Genomic DNA, 26,386 nt, shown 5'->3' with positions numbered 1-26,386 from the left:
AAAAGGGCCAAGTTTGAAGACCCTTGTACTAACGTAACAACTGCAGTGATTCACTTAACAACTGCGGCAAGAAAGTTTGTAAAATGGGGCAAAACACACTTAACATGTATCTTGCTTAACAATAAAAATTGGGGGTTCAGTTGTGGTCATAAATCAAGGACTACCAGTAAACAACCAAAGGATTCTCAACTGGAGAGAGGTACTTCTGCAAGGTTTTTTTTTTAAGCAACATATACTGCAAAGAGAAACAGAAGTAAATAGGGGAAGGGTGTTAAAGGAGAGGAAAAAAAATGGCAGTATTAACAGCTGTGCATGAAATAGGGAGGGATACGGTGGCTCAGTGGGTTAGGCCGCTGAGCTTGTCGATCAGAAGGTCAGCAGTTTGGCGGGTCGAATCCCGAGTGTTGTGTAACAGAGTAAGCGCCTGTTACTCATCCCAGCTTCTGCCAACCTAGCAGTTTGAAAGCACGTAAAAATGCAAGTAGAAAAATAGGGACCACTACGGTGGGAAGGTAACAGCGTTCCCTGCGCCTTTGGCGTCTAGTCATGTCGGCCACATGACCATGGAGACGTCCTCGGACAAGTGCTGGCTTTGAAACGGAGATGAGCACCGGCCCCTAGAGTTGGAAACAACTAGCACGCATGTGCGGGGGAACCTTTACCTTTACCTTATGAAATAGGGAGGGAAATGAAGGTGCCAATTTGAACAAATGGCATATAGATTCAGTAATGCCCTGGACAGGTGCTGGACAGCTAGACAGGCATTTGAGTAGAAGAAGGAGAAGCTGCTTTTTTTTAAAATTATTATTTTATTTTTATTTTATTATTATTATTATTATTATTATTATTATTATTATTATTATTATTATTATTATTATTATTATTATTATTATTATTATTATTATTATTATTTTAAAAAATCCATTTCTACATTGTTGTCTAGGTATACAAGTATTAAAATATAATAACCATCACATTCGTAATAATCTTATCAAAATGCAACCATATACTAGGAAATAGCAATTGAAATATCTAAAATAATATTACCCACATTAACATTAGTTATATAACAATCAAAAGTATTTACTAATCCGTTATAAATCTTGCTCACAAAATCCACCTGTTCTCCTATTTCCAACTTTCTAACCTCTGTTTTTATCAGCTCACCATTGGTAAAATAAGTCCCGTGTCATATAATAATTCCGTTTCTTCTTTTTCTTTAATTTTTAACGTTAACCTATCCATCTCTGCACATTTCCAGTATTTTTTTTTAAAATTATATTCGAAGGAGAAGCTTCTTTATCATGAACGTAAATATTTGGAAAAAAATAAAACCAGAATTCTAAGGATCTGGTTTTCTTAACATAGCTTTTGTGTTTAGCTCTCGGCTTTCTTTTTTTTCCCCCTGCACGTTTTGCATTTCTGGCCGCAGTTCTCCGTTAGGAGATGCGAAGGATTCCAAACACATGGGTAGCGGCTCAGTTGTTTTCCTGTGCCTTACTCCCTTTTCTCTCTCTCTTCTATAACCTGCCACAGCAACTGCTGGAGTGCGAGCGCTGCAGGAATTGTTATCACCTGGCCTGCCTTGGCCCCAACTATCCCACCAAACCGTTTCGTAAGAGGAAGGGCTGGGTAAGTATCCGCAGAGTGGAAAATGTTGGGCAGTGTTTCTCAACCTCTGCAACTTTGAAGATATGGGGGACTTCCAACTCCCAGAATTCCCCAGCCAGCACACTCTGGGAGTTGAAGTTCACACACCTTAAAGTTATTTATTTATTTATTTATTTATTTATTTTATTACATTTATATACCGCCCTTTCCCGAAGGACTCAGGGCGGTTTACAGGGTAATTAAAAAAACCAAGATACAAAAGTTAAAAACAATTTTTTTTAAAAAAAAATTATATTTGTCCCTGCATAAATAAAACCCCAGTTAAAATTAAGATTAATTCTCAGCCTGGGCCAGAGAGCTCGAAGAGCCAGGTCTTCAGGTCCCGGCGGAATGAACGGAGGTCGGGGGGCAGTCCTCAGCTTCACTGTCAGCTGGTTCCAAAGGGCAGGCGCCCCCACTGAGAAGGCCCTATCCCTGGGTGTTACCCGCCGGCAATCTTTTACCGCCGGCACCGAGAAGACCCTCCCTGTGGGAGCGCACTGGACGAAGGGAGCTTGATGCCGGCAGCAGGTTGCCGTAGTTGAGAAACACTAGAGCAGAGGAGGAGAGTGAATCAACTCTACAGCCTTTGTACTGCAGGCTCAACCGCCCCTATGTTGCAATTGTGAAATCCTTTTCCTTTTGTGTCCTTCAGATCTGTTCTGCCTGCATCCGCTGCAAAAGCTGTGGGACAGCGCCAGGGAAGAACTGGGACACGGAATGGTCCAGCGATTACAGTCTCTGCTCGGCCTGTTCTGTGCTGTACAATAAAGGTGAGTGCAGCAAAATCTTCTGAAAAGTTTCAGACGTTTCCATTATAAATCGGAATGCTTAGCAAGTGTTTCAGTACAAGGACATGTTTAATGAATTTATGGACCATTAGTCTCTGGGGTCAGCCCGTCCTTTTAACCATTATTCCACACTGGCTTTCCAAAGTAATTCTTGCGTATGCATTACCTATATTTTTTTTACAGAGGTATAGATTACTAATACCAATTTTCCCCGTAAGAATAGCCTTGTAAAGTAAGTTGGGCTAAGAGTGAAAGGCTGGCCCAAAGTCACTCAGCATAGACTTGAACCTGAGTGATGTAACTTCAGAGAGATTAAAATATATCTGTGCTTATAACTGCCATGAAGAATACCAGAAGCCACATTTTATATCTTTTTTTTTCTTTTCTGTTTTTCTTCACCTTTTTCTCCTTGCAGTTTTTGCTTTTTCCTTGATTTACTTTTGTTCCCCCCCCCTTTTCCCCCTTACTTTATATTAGTTTGTATTGGCTTTTATCATCTGCTTTAAAAGCTTCAGTGACCATTTTAAAGAATAGACTTCAACCTCGGTGTCCCCCCTGGTTCTAGCCCACCTTTTCATCATTCCGCCAAACCGGCTATTTTCAGGTGCCAGGCAAGAATGGTTTATTAGTTTTTCAACCTTTTAGGCATTTTAGTTTTGTTCCGTTTCTACACCGAGGCATAGTTTTTATTCTACTTTATGGCCAGCAGCTTCTATTCTGCTTTTATTGGTGTTTCGGTTTTTGTTAACTGAATATTGTTCGGCTACTGAAATACGGGGTATGAATGGAGCGAGCGTTGAAATCTTCAACATTCGTTTCAAAAACCGGGTGGGCTCATCGTCCCTCTTAATGTGGGGTCTCTTCCTCGTGCAGGAAACTACTGCCCGATCTGCCTGCACTGTTACGAAGATAATGACTACGAGAGCAAAATGATGCAGTGTGCCAAGTGTGACCACTGGGTTCATGCCAAGTGCGAGGGACTTTCAGGTTGGTTGTCTGGAGCAACATGGCTTAATTCAGGAGGCTAAGCCATTTTGTTGTCCATCCACATTGGGAAGGGACTAGGACTAGCCCTAAGAAGATGGATCGCATTGCTGCTGCATTCTTCTTTTTTTTTTTAACTATTACCATCTCGCAGACGGTACAGGATAATAAAAACCAAGATAAACCGGCTGAAAAATAGTTTTTATCCCAGAACTGTAATCATATTAAATACTACTGCATAGTGCAACATTGAAGTGCAATATTAGGGGCAGCGCAATGGTGAATAGAATGTGAAGGATGCGTGTATGTCCTTAGTTGTGGTTTATACTTGTCTGTGGTGTGCACTGAGGACAGCACTTAATTTTGTTGTGAGTTACACAACGACAATAAAGATATTCTATTCTATTCCATTCCATTCCTTCTGAAATTATTCTATTCTATTCTATTGTATTCTATTGTATTGTATTCTATTGTATTCTATTGTATTCTATTGTATTCTATTGTATTGTATTCTATTGTATTCTATTCTATTCTATTCTATTCTATTCTATTCTATTCTATTCTATTCTATTCCATTCCATTCCATTCCATTCCATTCCATTCCATTCCATTCTTTTCCTACTCCTACTCCTACTCCTACTCCTACTCCTACTCCATTCCTATCCTAATATCTCTTCCAGACTGGTTTCAGTCGTTATACTAATCTATCATTCGAACCAGGATATTTAACAAGTCTGTTGGGTCAGGCAGTTCAAACCCATAAATGATTGTTTTCAAAGTCTTAGACGTTGCACTAAACTCAGCATGAATGCTGAATCCAGATATTATGTGGGGAAAGCCGTTGATGGTAGCAGAGGTATTGCAGCAGGGGATTCTTTTGTTCTAGAATTGTGTGACCTTTGTGGTGTTTTTCCCTTTGTGGGTTCCCCCAGCTAGATTCCGTATTCGTAAATGTAGCTCAATAGGGCAGCCTGTACCAAGAAAAGACTGGAGGGGGGGAAAATGGGAGTGTCATTCGACCTAGGAATGAACATGAGCGATGTGCTCCTTTCCTGTCTCTTCCAGATGAGGGCTATGAGATCTTGTCTAACTTGCCGGAGAGCGTGGTGTACGCATGCCGGCCCTGCTGTGGCAGCGATAAGACCAAGTGGCGAGAGGTCCTTAACTCCGAGCTGCGCAAGGGACTGCGGCAAGTGCTGCAAGGGTTGCTAAGCTCCAAGTGTGTGGCGCCACTGATGCAGTGTGCACAGGTATGGTTTCTGGAGCATCGTGCTCTCGATTTTCTCTCTTTCCCCAACCCAATTTGATAGCGCAAAGTGCTCAGTGTAGGTGACCCAAATGTACTGGCTGCCAATTAGCTTGGCAGACATTCTCCCAGGCACTGGGCTAAGGTAATTAGAGCTTTGTGATGAGTGTACAGCTTCTTTCTCTGGTTGATCGGTTCTGCCATCTGGTTATTGTCATCGTCCCATGCTCTTTGTAGATCTGTTGTTTGCTTTTATGCGATGAGCCACTCAAAAGTCGATCGCAGTTGGGCGACGCCTAAACTAAATAAATACAGAAATGCAAACATGCCAGTCATCATTGTTTTAATCAGTTTGTGGATTGGGAGTTATTTGAAAAGCTATTTCCTTCCAGGTGGCTTCATCCATATCTTAAGATCGGTTGCTAAACCCTTCTGACACATTATTTCAGAGGCAACTGCCAGCTTTTCTGCATGGCTGCACCTTTTAGTGGAAGTACTAGTTGATTCTAGTGCTCCTGGAGCTGAGGCTCTCATCCTGCTCCAACCAGATGTATGGACTTCAACTCCTAGAATTTTTCTCAGTGTCCACATTGATTGGGGAACAACCGGGATTTTTAAGCCTACGTATGTGGTGGTGCCCAGGTTGGAGAAGACTAGTCTGAAAGTTGCTTGCATGTTGCTACTGTTTTGCAAATTTCTCTTCCTTTGGAAGAAACATAGCCTAGGACAGGGGTCCCCCACCCCTGGGCTGCAGCCCACTACCAAGCTGCATGAGTGATGGGCAAGCACACAGATGCTCACGCACAAACCTTCACTCGTGTGAATGGAGGGCACACGTGCCCCCTGCTCACACCAATGGAGCTGTGCACACGCATGTGCGCCTGCCACCCATGCAACACCCCCCCCTCCCATTCCAGGCCAGGCTGCCAAGGTGTGGGGATCGCTGGCCTAGGAGAAGGTGGCTTATAGGCTGCAGGTAGAAGTGACAGCAGCCCATTTTCCTCACCTCTTTGCTCTCGGCAGTGCTGCCCGGATGATGGCGTGAAGGTTCACCTCCGGCCTTGTGACCTACGCACTGTCAACAAGCTCTTTGAACAGGGACATTACTCGTCCGTGGTGAGTGTGGGGAAAAGAATTACATGCTGGAACTGGAGAATGGGAGCTACTTGTAACCTCCATTGAGCTTTTTCTCTCTTTGCAGCACAGCTTCCATGAGGACATAGTGGGAGTCCTGTTGGGACACACAGAGGAACAGCAGGTCATCTCCTCTGCAAAAACACTCTATATCGAGGTACTCATCACCTGTCGGTGGTGGAAGATGGTGTCTTGAATTAATTTAGTTGATAAGGATTAAAGTGTGCAGGGATGCATAGAGCAGGGGTCTTCAAACCTGGCCCTTTTATGACTTGTGGACTTCAACTCCCAGAATTCCTCAGCCAGTGTGCCTGGCTGAGGAACTCTGGGAGTTGAAGTCCACAAGTCATAAAAGGGCCAGGTTTGAAGACCCCTGCCATAGAGTATCCGTTTCACCTTAGCCTCATGTACCTTCTCTCTTATAGTTATGAATAACATCTGTCAGGGTTAGGCAAACTCTTCCAAGTTTAGAACAGCTGTCTGGAGTGTATTTGGCAGCAAGTATTCTGTGTTTGCAAGTTTTTATCCTGAGCTTGGAATAGTTCTTGGTTTGTTTTGCTTTCCTGGGAACTGCTGCCTCTCGTCTTAGCTCTCTGAACTTCTCTCTCTTGTCTTTCCAGCTGATGGGAAAGTATTTCAGTTGGTTCGATGCTCAGGATACAAAACACTGGACCCGCAACAGCTCCCTTCCAAAGTGAGTGCTCAAAACCCAAAATATGGAAGTCTTTTCCAAAGTCATATCGGGCGATGTGGAATCTTTATCCAGTTGGGGCTGTTGGAGGCAGCGAAGCCCTTGGTTACACCATGGAAATGAATTTGGTGCACCAAACTAATTGATCCATAGCAGCAGTCCCCAACACGTGTCATGCTTTCTGTTTAAAGTCCTGTTTAATCAGCCGTTTTCTTGTAACTGTATCTTAATGGAAGATGCTGTTCCCAATGAGGGATATGAAGAAGGGACAGTTGGGTGGCCTAATGCAACCCTTACCTGTTTTAGAAAGCCCAGTGATAGCAAACCTTTTAGAGATCGAGTGCCCAAACCACAACCCAAAAGCCACTTATTTATCGCAAAGTGTCAGGGGCCGCATCAGCATTGTGGTGCCCTCAGGGTGTGTGTGGGGGTGTGACCCACTAGGTGGGTGTGGCTGCGGTGGTCATGGCAGACTGGGTGGGCGTGGCCGCCTTGATGCTGCTCATGGGGGAGGGATGCCTGTGGGGGCTGGGCAGGATTGGAGGAGATCCAGAGGGTCTCTGGTGGTGGAGCGGTGGGCAAGAGGCTTGTCCTGCAGGGTGAGGCAGGGGATAGGGTGGGGGTGCCATTGCTGTGGGGCAAGGCAAGGCCAGGGCAGAGGCTGCCTGACACCATCGGCCCCCGCACACAGAGGCCAGCGAGCACATGGGGGCGTGATGTACCACCTCTACTCAAGCTTGCTAGATGGCTGCTTTGCCTTCTTTGTGCTGGACGGGGCTGCTGCTCCGGGTGGCAGCGGCAGCCTAATGGACCTGCTCAAGCTGCTGGCAGCAGCAGGCATGCCCACAGAGAGGGCTCTTGAGTGCCGCCTCTGGCACGCGTGCCATAGGTTCGCCACCACTGGAATAGCCTCTGCAGCTTCTGATGGTTTCCTGTTTTTCTCCTCCCCTCTTTTGATAGTGGCATGCTTCCCAATGCAGTTCTGCCTCCTTCCTCTGACCACATCTATGCTCAGTGGAGGCAGCCACAAGAGGTCAGCTCAGCTGCCAACAGCCATCTGAGTTCTGCTGGCCCTGAATACATGGGTAAGGCTTGGATGGAAAGGCCTCAAGGGTCAAGCGTTTCCTCTTTGCTTGCAGATACCTTCAGACCAACAACTTGCTAAAGGGGTGGGGGGGTGGGGGCTGTCTTCTCACCTCACATCTCCCCAATACATAGAGAACCTATGACCCTTCCTTCTTTTGAGCCCGATTCCTGCTCCACCGCTGCCTGTAGCAGCCTTCTGCAATCCAGCCCTCTCCAAATATTTATTGTTTGCTTGTTAAATTTACTCGCTGCCTATCTCTCCATGGGGCTACTCTAGGCGGGTTAAAATAATGAAAAGGAAGAAAACGAAAGGAGTGTAAACAGGAGTAAAATAATAGAGCAATACAACAGGCATATACATCGAATGAAGGCTACTGCTAAGCATGTAAGCCGCCCTGAGTCTTTGGAGAAGGGCGGGATATAAATGGAATTAAAATAAAATAAAATAAATAAATGATGAAAAGGGCTACAATGAGAATACATCAAGATGATAACCAAAAAGATGGTCGTATGGAGAGCATAGCACAGGGGTCTTCAAACATGGCCCTTTTATGACTTGTGGACTTCAACTCCCAGAATTCTGGGAGTTGAAGCCCACAAGTCATAAAAGGGCCAAGTTTGAAGACCCCTGGCATAGCACAAGGGGGGGGGGCCTGGGGCGGTGGAGTCTGCCATCAGTCCAGCAGCCACCTCCAGCGTGGGACTGCCCCATTTGGTCATCAGGCCAACCAGCAGATATGCAAGTATGCTGGATTACACACTCCATCTTTCCACCCAGCACCACACAGTCAGAAGATTAGTCTGGCATATTAGAAGGGCAGAAGGCTAGTTTTTCTGATTCTACTTGAAGATACTCCGGATAAAGATCCTGTCTCCTTTTCTGGATCTCCTGTGCCCTGAGGAAATATTAGAGGGGTTGTAGGGAATGAGGATCAAAATCCAATGTTTTTTTTTTCTTTCTTTCTCTCCTTGCAGTTGGGAAAGATGCAGAGCGTGTCTCTCCACAGCAGCTGTTGACAGACCCCGAGGATAAGAGACAGTGTGCCCTCTGCCTTCAGTTTGGAGATGCTCCTTCCAAGGTAAAAGTGGTCCTGCTGGTTCGTCCCAAAGTCCTTTGCTCTTGGAAGGGCCAACCTCGGGAAGTCCTACAAGGAAGACTTTCACGTAGATCAGTGATTCTCAACCTCTTCTTCACCACAGATCCTCTTTAAATGCTTTTTATGGCCATGAACCCACAAGACTTAGCTCAAGATTTAAATCATAAAATTTTTTCAAGACCACCTGTGACAACATCGCTGCTCCTCCACATACACACAGGGGTCCAAAGACCACAGGTTGAGAATCACTGGTGTAGATGAACCGTCCCATCTCCCACAAATGATGATGATGATAACAACAACAATGTTGGCAGGGACGTTGGAGGTCATCCAGTCCAACCCCCTTCTCAGGCAGGAAACCCTAGACCATTTCAGACAAATGGCTGTCCAGTCTCCTCTTAAAAACTTCCAGTGTTAGAGCATTCACAGCTTCTGGAGGCAGGTTGTTCCACTGATTAATTGTTCTAACTGTCAGGAAGTTTCTCCTTAGTTCTAGGTTGCTTCTCTCTTTGGTTAGTTTCCATCCGTTGCTTCTTGTCCTGCCTTTAGGCGCTTTGGAGAATAGCTTGGCTCCCTCTTCTTTGATATACCATATACCAGGGGTCTTCAAACCTGGCCCTTTTATGACTCATGGACTTCAACTCCCAGAATTCCTCAACCAGGCTGGCTGGCTGGCTGAGGAATTCTGGGAGTTGAAGTCCATGAGTCATAAAAGGGCCATGTTTGAAGACCCTGCCATATATCATAGCATGCTGGATTTGGAATTTTAAAACAATAGGTGATTGGGTATCACCAGAATTCTGATTTGCTTTGCTGCTACAGCTTGTTGAGCAAGCCATAACATACCGATTTACACATATAGGTTGACCCTGACCAAGGACCACAATTGAGCCCAAAACCTGTTTCTAAGCAAGACAATTGTTAAGTGAATTTTGCCCCATTTTATGACCTTTCTCGCTGCAGTTGGTAGGTGAATCACTGCACTTGTTAAGTTAGTAACACAGTTGTTAAACGAGTCTGGCTTCCCCATTGACTTGGCTTATCAGAAATTCGCAAATGGTGATCACATGACCCCGGGACGCTACAACAGTCACGAATGTGGACCAGCTGCCAAGCGCCCAAATTTTGATTGCATGACCACAGGAATGCTGTGTACGAAAAACAGTCATAAGTCATTTTTTTCAGGGGTGTAAGTTGAGGACTAGCTGTAACGCTAGGCCAGGGGTAGGCAACCTCGGCTCTTTTACGACTCGTGGACTTCAACTCCCAGAATTCCTGAGCCAGCCATGCTGAGGGGAAAGGGAGAGGTTTCCAAGCTGAGCCATGCTGGCTCAGGAATTCTGGGAGTTGAAGTCCACGAGTCATGAAAGGGTCATAGTCCCCCCCACGCTGGCTCAGGAATTCTGGGAGTTGAAGTCCACGAGTCATAAAAGAGCCAAGGTTGCCTACCCCTGCGCTAGGCAATCAAGCACGGTGGAGTTCAAAAATCATACTAAATCAAAACCAAACACGTCACCTCTCCTCCGAACCCTTCTCTCTAGGATGCAGGGAGGCTGCTGTACATCGGCCAGAACGAATGGACCCACGTCAACTGTGCCATCTGGTCAGCCGAGGTCTTTGAGGAGAATGATGGCTCCTTAAAGAACGTCCATGCTGCTGTGGCTCGGGGCCGGCAGATGGTAAGTTTGGCTCATTCCTGTTCCCCTCTGCTCTCCCCTCTTATTTGGAGGGGAGCAAGAACAGGCCCTCTCCAGGGGAAGCACACCTTGGAATTGTTTTGGCGTTATTACAGATCACTTTCTCAAAATGCCTTATGGTGCATTTTGTACAGGGATGTAAATGTTATAATGTGGAGTCTTGCACCAGAGATGGGAGCGGTGGCATCAAAACCAGAATTGTTACGTTACATCTATTGTTCAGACAGGATTTCCTAAGTCCAATAATGCAGTAGTAGCCCGGCTGCTGATGCTGGAAGATCTGTTCTGGATTCAAACAGGAGTGCTGGTGTAAATTCTGCCTGAGCCCCAAAGACTCAAAAGTGGATCAGAAAAAATGTGTGGTTGTATCCCAAAGCAGTTGGATACACTCCAAGTTGAAACAAGAGCAAAACTTGCACCCACGGGGAGACCATCTTGAATCCTTTTATTTTCAGAGCCTTGACCTGGCAATATTAATCTTAAGAAAAAGTTGAGTAGAACAATGGCCCCAACCTTTGGGGCACTAGAGAACGCTTCCGTGAAGAGACGTTTTTCTGTGGATCGGAGGGGGCGTGGTTTCACCTGTTGGCTGCATCCCGCGGATGGGGCTTCCACTTGTTTGCGTGGCCTGGTTCATGGCATGCCGTGGCCTGGGGCTGATCCACGGGCCGAAGGGTTGGGGACCCCTGGAATAGACTACAAGATTGCCATAGCCACTTTTTGTAGTTGCCTGGGCTTGTTTAATGATGAGAGAGAGACAGTAGGCAAAGGAGAGCGTGGCAAGCACAAGAAATGTGTGCTTATATGTCTCTTTTCTGCACACTACAAACAATAATTTGATGACAGCAAACTCGGTAGTGACTGCTGGGCCTTTTACGTAGGTTTGGCCTGCTGTACTGACAGGGCTACCCCGTCCTTGACATATCTCACTTTTCCTGTTCTAGCGCTGTGAACACTGCCAACGCACCGGGGCCACTGTTGGCTGCTGCCTCTCTGCATGTCTCAGTAATTACCACTTCATGTGTGCCCGCCTCTGCCATTGTACTTTCCAGGAAGACAAAAAAGTTTTCTGCCAGAAGCACATTGACCTTCTGGATGGAACGGTAAAAAACGGAGGGGTGGGGATGGGGGGGGGGGAAGGGAAACAGGAGAATTGCCAAAGGGTGGAGTGGAGAATGCCGGAGTTTCCATGAATGCTGGGATTAAAAGGTTGGGATAGTTTCATCGCTTCTGGCCTTGGCAAGCTGGAGGAGTGAGCTGCCTTTCCCACAGGGCTGCGATCTGCAAAGAGGGCGGCCTTTGTCCCTATGTGCGTTCTGGTGACACCTTTATGAATAAGCAGCGTGTTCAGCTGCCATTCTGCCTGCCCTCTAGGAGATTGTCGCTGAAGATGGGTTTGACGTCCTGCGACGGGTCTACGTCGACTTTGAGGGAATCAGCTTCAAGAGGAAGTTTATGGTGGGCCTGGAGCCGGATACCATCCACATGATGATAGGTACTTGAGGGGATGCAAATGAGCGGCGATGTGCTAAGGCAGGGCTCTTCAAACGTGGCCACTTTTAAGACTTGTGGGCTGGCTGGGGGGGTTCCGGGAGTTGAAGTCCACAAGTCTTAAAAGTGGCCAAGTTTGAAGACCCCTGTACTAATCCATTGGGGTGGCTGAGGAATTCTGGGAGTTGAAGTCCACAAGTCTAGTGGCCAAGTTTGAAGACTCCTGTGCTAAGGGAAGCCTGGGGATCCAGAGTAGATAAGCTTTACTTCTCCCGTAAGGTGGTGATTCTCGTGGTGGATGTGGAAATGAGTTTAAGGCTACAGCGGTAAAGAAGACCTGATCTGAAAATGTCTCTGCAGCCCTGTCACATTCATGCCTTCTATTCTGGCAACGCTCATGCTCAGATTGCATTGAAGCCAAAGGGGGCCATGCCTGAGAGCATTGCATGCTGGTGGAGGTCTCATATGTTTCTGAGAGAATGAGTTCCACTCCCTTTTTCTTTTTCCCCACATGGAAGTGAACGGGAGCAATTTATGGACAGGGGATAAAACACCAGTTCACATCCCTGGAATTAGAATTAAACCTGGTCTTGGTGGCTTCCGTGGCTATATATGTGTGGGAGGGGGCAGGGGAGAATATTAAAGCAAACATTGCCTCCAGTGGCTGCATCGAGAACCAGGTTGGTGTCTAGGTGAGCCATGATAGCACAGTGGTTAGAATGGAGTATTGCAGCCATACTCTGCTCACTGCCAGGAGTTCAATCCTGACCGGCTCAAGGTTGACTCGGCCTTCCATCCTTCCGAGGTTGCTAAAATGAGGACCCAGATTGTTGGGAGCAATATGTTGACTCTCTAAACCGCTTAGAGCAGGTGGACGTTCAGAATGCCATGCCGCAATTGAGGAACTGCTCCAGAGAAGAACTTCTTTTCTGTTCTTCTCTAGATAGCACTCAGACTTCATAGTGTTGTACAGCACTCTCTAAGCCAGGGGTCTTCAAACATGGCCCTTTTAGGACTTGTGGACTTCAACTCCCAGAATTCCTCATCCAGTGTGCCTAGGAGTTGAAGTCCACAACTGGCCCTTTTAGGACTTGTGGACTTCAACTCCCAGAATTCCTCATCCAGCGTGCCTGGGAGTTGAAGTCCACAACTGGCCCTTTTAGGACTTGTGGACTTCAACTCCCAGAATTCCTCATCCAGCGTGCCTGGGAGTTGAAGTCCACAACTGGCCCTTTTAGGACTTGTGGACATCAACTCCCAGAATCCCTCAGCCAGGCACGCTGGATGAGGAATCCTGGGGGTTGAAGTCTACAAGTCCTAAAAGGGCCAAGTTTGAAGACCCCTGGCTTAGAGAGTGCCGTACAACACTATGAAGTCTTGAGTGCTATCTAGAGAAGAACAGAAAAGGAGGTCTTCTCTGGAGCAGTTCCTCAATTGCGGCATGGCATTCTGAAGGTGCACCCCATTGTTTCAGGATAAAAATCATTTGGGCTTTCAAAACTACTCTAATTTTAGCTGGTGGCATGCTTTAGTCCCTCTTAATTTTATTGTATGTGGTTTGGCCCTTTTAATATTTTATCGATTTTTAAATTTGTGCGTCGCCTATCCTGAAATCTCTTACGTAGCCTTGCAAAATAGAACTGTCCCCAAATACTGTACATAAACTGATAGATGCCTTTAAATAATTTGCCTGGGATTGTACCCCTCCACCCCTGCTTTCAGTTCTTGGCTATCCAGGAACTGCTGTTCTTTTATCTTGCGGGTTATTGTGTTTAATTTTGTGGGTGGCGGATTAAATTCAGTTTGATGGTTGGGAATGCCGGCGGGGGAGGTGGGGGGGTTGGGGCCCGTTGCCTACGGGGAGAGGCTAACTCAACATCCATTTTGGCATCCCCCCCCTGCCTGCCCCCTTGAGAGTCTCTCCCAGCAAGAGCCGGCAGTGTTGAGTAGGGCGCCAGAAGGCTCCGACTCTGTCGAAGACGGCTTCCCTATGTTCTTTTTGCAGGAAGGGCTGTAGCTCAGTGGTAGAGCAGCTGATTTGCATGCAGAAAGTCCCAGGTTCAGTCCCATCACCTCCAGGTAGGGCTGGGAAAGTCCCCTGCCTTGGAGACCGTCTGCCAGTCAGTATAGACCATACGTAGCTCGATGGAACAAGGGCGGCCTGACTCTCTGCGAGGCCGCTTTCTGCCTTGGTATTTGCTCTGCAGCATTGCCAGCGTGGCTAGTCTGAGGGGCATAGCTCTTGCCCGTCCTTCTCACCCTGCCCCCCCTTTATTTCCATGGGCCACCACCCACCGGGACATTCTTGGGAGCAAGCCCGGTGGCAACCAGGGACTCCCACAGCAGAATTTCTCAGGGACTTTTGCCCAGTCGGTGAAGCGTGTTGGATCTTCCGCTCGGTGAGCCTTTTAACAGCTTCCCAAATCTTGTCTCTGCTGTCAGGCTCCATGAAGATTGACAGCTTGGGGATGCTGACGGACTTGTCCGAATGCGAGGGACGGCTTTTACCTGTAGGCTACCAGTGAGTATCTACTTCCAAGTTTTTGGTCTCAGTGTCATGTTCCCTTCTTTTATCCTAGAGAGGCAGAATTTTGATGCCAGGTTGTACGCGCATGCGTACGTCACGGTTACGTGATTGTGTTTTGTGACAGTTTTACCAAAAACTAGCCTTTACTTGGCTTGCTTGACGACGGCCGCAACGAAAGGTCATAAAATTGGGCTGGTCACCTGACTAATCCCTTTTATGACTCTGATGAGTGTTCTCCGTTATGGTCATAACTTGAAGGACTTGCTTGTATAGGAAATGTGCTAACTAAAGATGCTGCTTCTTCCCCCAGCCTCTAAAAAGCTCCCTGAAGGCCACATTAGCTGGGATGCTTTGAGTTGTGGCCCTACACTTCTAGAGGGCACCAGGTTGGAAAAGGGCGATTGTCCTTTCAGAGAGGGAAGGGCATATCTTTGATACCATTTGATGGGAGATTTTTTTTCCTAATGGAATTGGACCAAGATTTTTTTAAAAAAATCTGCCCTTTCCAGTTTTGTGGCATGTTGGAGATTCTTATTTTTAAGCTTGTGTTAGAAGTAGAACTTAAGCCAAGCTGAAGGCTTGATTATAATGTTTGATTATTTTCCAGGATTTCTAAAAAATATTTTCTTTCTCTCCTGATGGCAGGAAATCTTCCTACAAAATTTCAGCAATAGCATTTAGGGGAAACCCCCCCCCCAAAAAAAAGGGTTAGGGATTGCAGGTTGCCCACCTCTTCTCTAGCAGGCAGGTGCCTGACTCCTAGGCTTCTTGCTGCTTAGACCAAGACGGTACAGAGATCCTTTGCTTCCTTCTGAACATATCCCCACCAGATGTTCCAGGTTATATTGGAGCACAGTGGATGCCCGTAAGCGGTGCCGATATACATGCCGGGTCCTGGAGTATCGACCCAAGCTGAGCCAAGAAGAGCCAGATGCCTTGGGAATTCAGGAAGAGAACCACACTATTGCTCACAGTCCTGCTGCCCCTGTAGGTAAGTCTGGTCTGGGCCTTTTTTTTTTAGACCTCTTTTGCATTTTACTTTTCCACCTCATGCAGAAATGTGACAGAAGATTTTCTGCATCTCTTAATGTCCTCCTTAATGATGGGGGGGGACAGAGGTTCGGAGTCAGCTCAACAAACTCATTGGATAGTTCTGCAGTCCTTCTACCTCCTAGATTTTTCAACCCTGGGAACCTCTGGGAACTTCTAAGATGTCTGATTGGACTGTCCCTCCTCCTCCTCCTCCTCCTCCTCTACTCCAGTGAATTAGGGAGGCATCTGCCTGAGTCCCTTCCAGATGTTGTACTGTTAGAAGAGAATATTAACTAACTGAGGGTTGAACTGTGGGCTCCTTGGTGCTTGGTGGTTTTCTTGCAGACGTTTCATTACCAAACTAAATAACATCATCAGGGCATTAACATCATCTTGTTGTTTTGGACTTCCTTCAGCCCCTTTTTTTAAAATCCCATTTATATCCCACCCTTCTCCGAAGACTCAGGGTGGTTTACAATCTAAGAAGCACAAATCAATGTGCTTAGCAATAGCCTTCATTCTATGTATATGCCTGCTTATTAGGGCTTTCGGCATATTTCTGCCAAAGATATCTTGGTTATTCTCTGCACTCCATCAGCCAGGTCTGGAGTGGCCTCACAAACTGGAGGTTTATTATCATGAACCTACAAGTAACTTGTCACTAATAAGAGCCTGGTAAAGGTCCTTGCCCCTCAGCCATTGAAGGTCCCTGGGTTCCACTGCTTCTGGTTTCTACTTCTGACCTGCTCACTCTTTTCAGATCCTAACCTCAGAGAGAAGCCACTTCAGGAGGCACCTTCTCCTGTACCACCACTGGAGCGCCACTCTCCAGCACAGAACCCAGGACCTCTGCCACCTCCAGAGCCTGCTGTCTCCAAGCCTAAACCTCTCACTGGAGCTCGCATCAAAGTGCCCAACTACTCCCCCACCCGCCGCCCCCTAAGCGGGGTATCGTCCCGCCCGTTGCCTTCTCCCGGTGAGTACTTGGCAGTCCACGTCCATCGGGTGTGCGGATCGCCCATTTTTAAAAATCAAGGGCTGGCTCTTGAACCAACTCAATTCGCAGAGAAGTAGCCTAGATGTGGTAGGGTCCCTTTTTCCTTTTCAGTTTTCCAATTGAGCCACAGTGGCTTGGGATTCATTCATTGTGTTAGACCACAATCCAGGATTGTTGGCGTGTGAAATACAACGCTAGGCTCAACCCATCCCAACTGTAGGAGAAAGGATGGCAGAAGCTGGAGGTAGAGTGAAAAGGGGGATCAGCGTAGAATCCCTATTTAGCTGTAAGAGAATTAAGTCCAACCCTTTGCTGTCGACCCTTCTCTAATTCTTAAGCAATGTCACAAAAGCGCCTTGTAAATACTACTAAAAATGTCCCCACTGAAGTGAAGGGGCGGGGAGGAAGAGTTGAAAACTGGGGCGATAGGTTGCGGGTTTGTCTCCATAGCACATTCCTGACCTGGAGAGATCCCTGCAGCCAATGCATCCTTGCTCTTCTTAACACCTCCATTTTTCTCTTTCCCTCCTCTTTTTTTGCAGGGAGCGCATCATCCATGTCCCATCATATCTTGACTGTGGGTGACCCCGACTTCCCTCCCCCGCGCCGCGCCCAACGCCTCAGCCCCATGTCACCTAGCAGAAACCCTCGCCCCCGCCAGTCCCCTCTCCCGCCCCAGGCCCCCGCTAGCAGGACTAGCCCCCCCAGCACCTCTCTCAGGGCAATGCCGCCCCTCCCAGACTACCCCACGGCTGGGAATGGCTTCAGGCATCCTTCTACCTCAGCCGGGTGTGACGAACCGCCACCCGTCGCAGCTACCTCGCCCCCTCCCTCCTCCCCCCCAGTGCCGCCAGAGCTGGCCTTTGAGCTCAACGTCTCCGACTTGGAGTTTGACGACAGCCTTCTGGATGAGCCTTTCCAGGAAGAAGAGTTGGGAGGGCCGCGGACGTGTCCCCCTTCACCCAGCCTGGGCCTGCCCCAGTTAGATGGGCTGGGCGACGGCGAGAGTGAGGAGGAAGGAGAGGCCAGCCACTACTTCCGCTTCCCGCGTACGGTGGTGACCCGAGACCCACCTCTGCCGCCCTACCCGCTGGACCTCCCACTGCCCCATATCCACCAGCTAGATGGCATAGATGACGGCACTGACAGTGAGGCGGACGCGGCGGGGGGACACCCTTCCACCAAGGGCAAACAGCCTGAGCCGAGGGTCGAGCGAGAGCTGGCCGGCCCCACCCCAGCGCCAGAGGACTTGCCCTCGGACATTGTGGACTTTGTGCTGAAGAACATGGATGCTCCCGAGAGCAAGAGCAGCCCACCTTCTTGTCTCAGCCCGATGCCACTGCCACCGGCACCTCCTACCTCTGCCAGCCTCAATGGCACTGAGTCGGCCCATCCCATCCCTGCTCCGGCTCCATCCTTAACCCTTGGTTGCGCCCAGGTGCCCTCCACCCCTGAAGTGACGGTGCTGGGACCTGAGGCACAAAAGCCCAACTCCAGAATCATTCTGGTGAACAAGCTGGCCCAGGTGTGCATGAAAGTTCAAGGCGAGGAAAGCCTGTTGGCAACTCAAGATGGGGAACAGGCTTCCAAACCCAACCCCACACCGATGTCCACTGCTCCCAACCTTGGCACAGTTATTCTGCGGGCACCTCTGGGCCTGTCTCCTAACCCTTTGCCCACTTGGACAATCCGGGGCCCGGTGCTTAGCATGGTACCCATGATGAACGTGATGGGCACCACATCTCAGGCTGTTGGGGGTGGGCAGTTGGCGCTGGGTACCCCAGCTCTGGTGACGCCCTCACTGGGACTCCAGCAGACCTGTCTTCTTCAGCCAGTCGCCATGAATTCTAGTGTGCTTAGTATTCCTGGCTTGGTGTCGTTGCCCGGGCCTCGCCCAGCCATCCGTGTCAAGAGAGTTTCCACCTTTGCTGGAAATGTGCCCGTCAAGAAGATGAAAGTGGACGGAGTTAATGACGAAGATCCCTCTCCTGTATCCCCAACAGTTACTGCTGATCACTTGGCAAATAATTGCATTTCTGGCAGTACATTGGGTCCTGGGTAAGTATAGTATAGGTATCTTAAGTTATCCCTTTTCTGTTCCTCCCATGCTGATTGCATAGAAGTTGCGTTGAAACCAAAACGGCACGTGGTTTTGTAACAGGACCCAGCAAATTGAGACCCCTGATCCCAGGAGAGCATGCTACAATAGCTGTGGGATCCATGTTTCCAGATGTGCATCCCTGTGCTTAATGCTAGCACAGTCTTAAATCTAGTATCTCTCATGATCTAGAGCAGAGACGTCCAAGCTTGGCAACTATTAAGACCTGTGGACTTCAATTCCCAGCTGGCTGGGGAATTTTGGGGGTTGACATTGAACTTGCCTGTGGACACCCTTGTCTAGACACTATCGTTTTAATATAGATGCAACAGGTATCTTGCAGTTCCATCTAAAGTTATCTCCATTCTAACACCAGGTCTCCTTACATACGGTTTTTCTTTAAGACTGCCACCGTTCCACAAATAATACCAGACACAGCCATTCTATACATGCATAATCTTGAGTTTTGGTCCTAAAGGTGGAGTTGCATGGAGAAAACGTGGATTCAGAAATAGGTACCGGTGAATAATGCCCATCCTACCAGCTTGGACTATTTTCTATATACCTGGTTTCTTCTTTGTTTTGTAGCTCCAGTTCTCTGTAACGAGAATAAAGCAGCAGCTTTCTAGGATTAAAAACAGTCCTGGTGTGATGAGTCTGGTAATTGGGTGGCATTAACATTCATACTCAGCTGGTTTGCAGGCACAGTTTTATCTCAGTTCAAAAGGCAGCTAACTGCACAAATGATATTAAAACCAAAGATGGGAACAGGATAAAAATGCAGACAGTAGCTTAGACTTAGCTGAAGGTGGTTTCCTCGAGTGAAGTGAGATTACTGTTCAGCTCTTGATGACAAGGGTATCTAGAACATTTTCAGTCCAACTTGAAGCACCTGGCCCCAAAGTAACTTTTATTGACCTGATGGGTCACTTCTATTGTTGGGGCAGGACAGGAGCAGCAGGGACAAATGGAAACTTAGAGGTCATCTTGGATTGCTTGGAGATTTTCACCTTCATTCATGGTGTCATTCATACTTCACAGCTATCTGGAAAGCCAAAGGATACAATTGTTTTTCTTTGACTTGTAGGGTTAGGGTTTTGTGGGCTTTCTTTGGACCATCTGTTCATCTATTTGGCATTGCACTAAATGTCCCAGAAAACCCCTAACTCGATGGTATTTTTTTAAAAAAAAAAAATTAATGTGAAGCTCCAGGTTGAGAATTTGTAATGAGTTGCTGTCAGTATGTTAATTAAGCCTGCCTCTTTTTGTGAACAATAAGGTGAAACTGGAAATGCTGAACTGGTATTGGGAGACAAGGGTAGAGGGACTGAGCTAATTCCGTTAAGCTTTCCAAAGGTTTAACATACCTCTTTTATTATTTAGCCTTTAAAAAAAAACCTGACATGCATAAATTGCATCACTGTTAAATAGCAATTCACCCTTTCAGTGGCACAATTTTGAGGGAGCTCCAGGGATTGCCAAAAGAACTAGAAGAATCTTTTGTATACAGGCAGTTTGTAGGGTAAGTTCCCACCTACAACAGCTCTGATTTAGACTATAGAATCATAGGACTGGAAGGGACCTTGGAGGTCTTCTAGTCCAACCCCTTGTTCAAAGCAGCAGACCTTATACCACCCTGGTCAAATGGTTCTCCAGTCTGTTTTTGAAAATTTCCAGCGATGAGCACCCACAACTCCAGGAGGCAGGCTGTTCCATTGATTTAATTGTTCTCACAGTCAGAAAATTTCCCCTAGGTTGCATCTCTCTTTAACAAGTTCCACCCATTACTTCTTGTCCTGCCTCTGGTGCTTTGGAGAATAATAATAGGATCTACCTTGTTTTAACCCAGCATTAACTGCAACCAATCATGGAAAGGAAGAAGCTGTTCACATTTATCCTCCCTGCCTTGGTTGTTTCCTGATCAAATTACTGTGATACTATGTCCAGAGTTTGAAGGAAATCCAGCTAGCATTGCAAAGATTTTCTAGATGCTTTGATATGATTCTGATCTCATCAAAAGCCTGTTATTTACTTTCCATTTTTTCCCCTCTGTTCATTTTTGTTTTTGAGACTCGAAAGCATGGGTCTCAAACTCACCGCGTCACGTGACGTGTCGCGATGTATAATGACTTTTTGCATTGCTGGAACTGAGGTGGGTGCAGCCTCCATATGATGCAACCGGCCCGCGGGCTGGCAGTTTGACACCCCTGCTCTAAAGGAATCAGGAATTGGGTTTCTGGAGGAGTTATACCTGTCTCCCCCCAATATTCAGTTCATGAATAAAAAGCCTTCTCCTTCACAGAGAAGGAAAAAGTAATGACAACTGAATGGAGACACTTTTATTATGTGGCTATACAACTTTGATTTTTCTAAAAAAAAAATCATAAATGGTCTTGGAACCCATTTTAGGAAAGAGAACCTACATATGCTTTATGTTAGTAAACAGAATGTGTCGGTAAGGTTTTCCATTCCATTCCATTCTTCTATCACAATATAAAGCAATTTTGAAACCTCAGGAAAAAAAATGCAGTTATTATTGTTATGACTAGCTGGACACTCATCCACATTCCCCCTCCCAGCATCAACTAACTCTAAAAGCAATAGAGAAAAATGGCTGCATTTCCATCTGTTGTCAAAGCAAGAACATCCGATGTTAGCAGCGCTGGCAATATCTAAATCGCATTGGTTTCCCTCGCGCAAGTGTCTGTTTATGCAAGTGTGTGTGTGTATGCGTGTGTATCTATTGAAATGGCCCCTTTGCCCTACAGCATTGGGAGGGTACGGATGAAGACGCCCACAACAAGGGGCGTCCTAAACCTGGATACATTCAAAGAGGAGACAAGCATCATCAGCGAAAGTGAGCTGTAAGTGGATTGGCTTCAAGCTATAGGAGCTCTGGAGTTTGCTTGCTGCTGGCCCTTAATCTTTCATTTCCAATGTGTCTGCAGGTCTCCGATGGAGCATTCTCCTTCCTTGGCAGCACTGCATTCCCATCCTGGATCCCCGGAGCAGATCCCAAAGTCTATTCTGGAACACGTCTGGCATAGATACGCAGGTAGAGTCCTCTGCTTGCGTCTGGTTGGGGAGGTTCTTGAGTAGCTCCTGAAAAATATATTCAAGGATACACACATCAGTCTTTATTATGGTCCTACACCGGCATAAATTCAAAGATAAAATGGCGATTTTTACATAACCCCCGGGGGATAACCAGCCTAGTGTGGAAATTGCAGCTTTTGAATGGAGGACTGAGAATTCAAATCCCCATTTGCTCATAAAATTTAATGGGTAGTCCTGAAACTGCCATTCAGCCTAACCCTTGTGCATCCTCTTGGACCCGCACTGCACCTCCTTCACACAACCCACGCACCGTCCCCAATTCTCACTACACCTCTGTGACCCTCACCGTGCCTCTTTCCACCACACTTCCGTTGCATCCCCCTGCACCCCGAGCTTCACCACACCTCTCTCACCCAGCAACAGCCACTCTCACCTTCCTGCCATCCTGTTTGCAAGCCACCTGGGACTTTCAATTTCCTGCCTGCTTCCCCACTGACTTGTCTATGAGAAGCCAGCAGGAAGTTAATTGCCTTTCCTAGCAACTGTGGGATTCAGTTAACAACAGCCACGGGACTGCAGAGATCACTGCTGCTAAGGAATGCGGCTGTGCTTTACAACCACATCATTTAGCAATGGAAGTTCCAACCCCAATTGCCATTGTGAGTCGAGGACTACTTACACAAATGCAGAAAGTAGAATGTATACATAATGCATTGGTCAGTTGGTCATCCCAGTGCTACAGAGCAGTCATTGTAGGTATATAGGTTCAGTGCCCGGACAGACAGCATGCCTGCCTCTGGAATTCTGGAAATTGCAATTGCAACTCCACACATCTGGAGAGACTGGCCTTATTGAAAACGTTAGGTGAGTTGTACTTGTGGGAAAGTCTCAACTCAAGGCTGGTTTTTGAAATTATGCTTTGTGAGATGAAGTTCTTGGCAAACCACTTTTTTTTTTAAAGAGATCCTTGAATTTTCTTGTTTTCCCTCTTCCCTGCTATTTGGGCCTTCCCTGTGCCACTGCATTAGCAAAGACCTTTACATAGGCAGTCTTCACACAGTCTTCTTGACCGACCCTCATTGGATTTTGCATCATTGTCCTGGGATACTTACATTTGCCTTCATTCGTGAGTCTTCACACAGCATACTAGAAGGGATTTGGGCCTCTCTTTTGCCTCTAGGAGATCTTTCCAGCTCAGACGAAGACAATCTGAAACAGGAGGACAAAGAAAATGAGGTGCCCCGCAAAACGCAGCCCCACTTGTGTTTTGAGATCACCAGCGAAGATGGCTTTAAAGTGCAGGCTGACAGCGTTGACGGTGAGGAGGGGAATCAGCCTTGGTAGAATTCCCTTAGCCATTCTGCTAGGTGCTCTGCGCCATCTGCAAAGCTCCCTCAATAATGGTACTCATGGGTTGAATTTTCTTGGGGTGCCAGTGGCAGTCATGGTAGGCTTGCTTGAGAATCCTTTGGAGTTCCAAGCAGTGGTGGGATTCAGTCAGTTAGCTAAATTTTATTTGCATTCAGAGAACTGGCTGGCTTCCAGAAGTCCAGTCTAGGCCTGGGAGGAGGCCTCCCAGGCCTAGAACGGCTTGCCGGAAGTGCATGGATGCTACTTCCAGAAGTCTGTTCTAGGCCTCAGAGGCCTAGAGGAGGCCTCCCAGGCCTAGTACAGCCCACCGGAAGTGCGTGGATGCCATTTCTGGAAGTCCCTTCTAAGCCTCGGAGGCCCAGGCCTGCTTCGAATAAGAGAACTGGTTCAGGTATTTGAATTCCACCACCGACCCCAAGTCTCCCTCTGCCCATCTCTTACATCAGGGATGTCAAATTCGCCATGTCACGTGTCGTGTTGCGACGTATCATGACTTTTTTTCCCCTTGGTGCTGGGGTGGGTGAGGCTTTCACGTGCCGGCAGTTTGACACCCCTCTGCCGTACATTGATAGGCGATTACATTTGCAATGAATTGTTTAGCCCTCTCCTAATATAATAGTTCATTTGTGTTCTGTCTATCAGGTGCCTGGAAAGCAGTGATTGAGAAGGTCCAGGAAGCTCGCACCAATGCCCGGTTCAAACACCTATCCTTTGCAGGTAATAAAAGTTCTACACTGGTTAGGATTTTTCAGCATTTTCCATTTGAAGGGAATAAACTATAGGAGGGAAAGGTAGATTGGCATAGCTGTAGGCTTTCTTCTGTGCAAGCAAAGACACCTTGGAATCAGGCCTGGGTGCTGAATTGCACAAATTGTATTTTTCCTTACAGGAATGAACGGAGTGAGAATGCTGGGGATGCATCACGATGCTGTCATCTTCCTGGTGGAGCAGCTGTATGGTGCCAAGGCCTGCCACAAGTACAAATTCCGATACCACCAGCATGAAGGCGAGGAAGAGGAGTTGCCTCTCAATCCTCACGGTTGTGCCCGGGCTGAAGTTTATGTCAGGTGAATTAATTTTCCTTTTTACTTGGTTCAGGGTAATAGCCACTACAGGCAATCCTCGCTTTCAACACAATTGGGGCTGGAAAATCCATCGTTAGGCGGACAGCATTTTGCTGCAGTCGTTCAACAAGACATGACATAATTAGAATTTGCGGCCTGCGGGGCCAGCTTCTCCATTGTCATAAACCAGCTGAGAAGGTTGCAAATTGTGTTCATGTAACCCAGTGACAGAACAGCTGTCATAAAGGCGAGCCAGTTGCCGAGCACCCAATCACGATCACTTGACCACAGGAATGCTGCTATGGTTGTAAGTGCAAGGACTGGTCATAATAAGTCACCTTTTTCATGTTGTAACTTGGAGTGGTTGCTAAACGAATCATCGTAAGTCAAGGGCTACTACCTGTATTTGAAGCCCGTGCAGCAACAGAAAGGGGTTCCTGATCCAGTAGATTTGAAAAGCAGGCTAGAACATGTGAGAAAGGGTGATTGAAAGGACAGAGAATCCATTTGGGTTCTGAATAATGGTGTTATGTTCCTTCCTCTTCAGGAAATGCACCTTTGACATGTTCAACTTCTTAGCATCTCAGCATCGTGTGCTTCCTGAGGGTGGCCCTTACGATGAAGAAGAAGATGAGGTGCAGCTGAAATCCACCAGGTAAAGAGGCCCTTCCAATTTTATAGTCCTGGCGTTGGAGTAGACCTCATTATCATCTGTCATGACTCTTGTACTGGATATTGTGCCCAGCAGCTGTGTACAACTAAGAAAGCTCAATTCTCACCATAAAGGAAGAATGTGCTAATGTTTTAAATTTGACTATTTGCAAGCCACCGTCCTTTTTTCCAGATTTTATGGCATTCATTATAGATAACAGATTTATTCACGAGGAGAGAACAACCATTGAAATCAAATTAATTAACTCTTAGATTTCTGATTTCAATAGAGCAACATGACAGCTTATAATTAGACCTGGGTTGAACCCGGTGCCTATTACTATAGAGCCTGCAAAATGCCAATTATTGATGATTTGTGTTTTGAGATGGGTGGGATATCGACCATGCAACCTTTTAATTTAAAGTGTGCTTTTTCTTTAGCCAATAAGACTTAACTAATAATAATCTTTCTGTCACATCTGTACCAAAGTATTGCTGGTAAAAAAAGGGGGTATGAACATTTCCTACCAAAATCTTGTGCCTGTTCATAAGATCCTATGAAAGAGCAATCATATGCTGTTTTGGATCTGATCTGATCTATTATTTCTTAGGCGGGCCACCAGCTTGGAGCTACCCATGGCTATGAGGTTTCGGCACCTGAAGAAAACTTCCAAAGAGGCTGTGGGAGTGTACAGGTAATACTTCAGAGAATTGGAAGGGACCGTGGAGGTCTTCTAGTCCAACCCCCTGCTCAAGCAGGAAATCCTATACCATTTCAGTCAAATGGTTGAACAGTCTCTTCTTAAAAACCTCCAGTATTGGAGCGACCACAATTTCTGGAGCCAGGTTGTTCCACTGATTAACTGTTCTGTCAGGAAATTTCTCCTTAGTTCTAGGTTGCTTTTCTGCTTGACTAGTTTCCATCCGTTGCTTCTTGTCCTGCCTTCAGGTGTTTTGGTGAATAGCTAGACTGCCTCTTCTTTGTGTCAGCCCCTGAGATATTGGAACACTGCTGTCATGTCCCCCCTAGTCCTTCTTTTCATTAAACTAGACACACCCAATTCCTGCAACCGTTCTTCCTATATTTTAGCCTCGAAATCACCAGTCAAACGTTTTAAGTCCTCCAGACAAGGTGTAGTAGGCAAAGCTGTGTTCTGTGTTTGTTTCAGGATTTCAGAAAGCAAAGCTCCTGCCATCTTCCTGGGCTAATTCGTATCCCCCTTAGTTTTCACCTCTCAGATGTCCTCTCCATTTTAGGTCAGCCATCCATGGGCGGGGCCTGTTCTGCAAGCGCAACATTGACGCGGGCGAGATGGTGATTGAGTACTCCGGCATTGTCATCCGTTCGGTGCTCACGGATAAGCGTGAAAAGTACTACGACAGCAAGGTAATGCTGATGGAAGGAAGGGTAAAGGAAAGAGGTGCACGCTGGGAAGGAATTACCATGGTTGCCAGCTTGTCCCAAAGGTGCTTTGTTTCCCAACTAGACTTTGTTTCCTGAAGATGTTTCACTTCTCATCCCAAGGAGTGTCTTCAGTTCTGAACTGAAGAAGCTTCTTGGATGAGAAGCAAAATATCTTCAAGGAAGAGACAAAGAAAGTCCACTTGCCTCTTGAAAAAGCACCTTTGGGACAACCGTGACCTGGATGACTGAAGATCTTCATAGACATGGTGCCAGCTTGTTCTCCTCTTAGCTCTGTTGGGTTCTTGATGTCCTCTGAG

The 26,386-nt window shown here is 46.9% G+C and overlaps 1 protein-coding gene across 5 annotated transcripts in view; it reads left to right on the top strand.

The window, feature by feature from the left end:
• Positions 1 to 26,386, top strand: part of KMT2B (lysine methyltransferase 2B) — a 63,227-nt gene that overhangs the window by 35,531 nt on the left and 1,310 nt on the right. The window contains exons 13-36 of one of the 5 annotated variants that reach the window (XM_081334253.1): positions 1,537 to 1,632; positions 2,306 to 2,423; positions 3,315 to 3,428; positions 4,491 to 4,675; positions 5,695 to 5,787; positions 5,873 to 5,962; positions 6,426 to 6,499; positions 7,457 to 7,581; positions 8,558 to 8,661; positions 10,221 to 10,358; positions 11,321 to 11,479; positions 11,751 to 11,871; positions 14,310 to 14,388; positions 15,234 to 15,385; positions 16,187 to 16,402; positions 16,966 to 18,481; positions 21,290 to 21,385; positions 21,470 to 21,576; positions 22,759 to 22,896; positions 23,592 to 23,666; positions 23,839 to 24,016; positions 24,561 to 24,668; positions 25,276 to 25,359; positions 25,922 to 26,051. In XM_081334253.1, coding sequence (XP_081190379.1) covers positions 1,537 to 1,632; positions 2,306 to 2,423; positions 3,315 to 3,428; positions 4,491 to 4,675; positions 5,695 to 5,787; positions 5,873 to 5,962; positions 6,426 to 6,499; positions 7,457 to 7,581; positions 8,558 to 8,661; positions 10,221 to 10,358; positions 11,321 to 11,479; positions 11,751 to 11,871; positions 14,310 to 14,388; positions 15,234 to 15,385; positions 16,187 to 16,402; positions 16,966 to 18,481; positions 21,290 to 21,385; positions 21,470 to 21,576; positions 22,759 to 22,896; positions 23,592 to 23,666; positions 23,839 to 24,016; positions 24,561 to 24,668; positions 25,276 to 25,359; positions 25,922 to 26,051 — 4,296 coding nt within the window. Of the gene's footprint in view, positions 1 to 1,536; positions 1,633 to 2,305; positions 2,424 to 3,314; positions 3,429 to 4,490; positions 4,676 to 5,694; positions 5,788 to 5,872; positions 5,963 to 6,425; positions 6,500 to 7,456; positions 7,582 to 8,557; positions 8,662 to 10,220; positions 10,359 to 11,320; positions 11,480 to 11,750; positions 11,872 to 14,309; positions 14,389 to 15,224; positions 15,386 to 16,186; positions 16,403 to 16,965; positions 18,482 to 21,289; positions 21,386 to 21,469; positions 21,577 to 22,758; positions 22,897 to 23,591; positions 23,667 to 23,838; positions 24,017 to 24,560; positions 24,669 to 25,275; positions 25,360 to 25,921; positions 26,052 to 26,386 lie in introns of all 5 variants that reach the window. The other 4 variants (XM_081334252.1, XM_081334256.1, XM_081334254.1 and 1 more) reach the window with 4 other exon arrangements.

Source organism: Vipera berus (genome assembly GCF_964194415.1).
Source record: "Vipera berus genome assembly, chromosome: 9".
In the NCBI taxonomy this organism is placed as follows: Eukaryota; Metazoa; Chordata; class Lepidosauria; order Squamata; family Viperidae; genus Vipera; species Vipera berus.
Note: the sequence above shows the minus strand (reverse complement) of the source record. Positions and strands in the feature narration are given on the sequence as shown.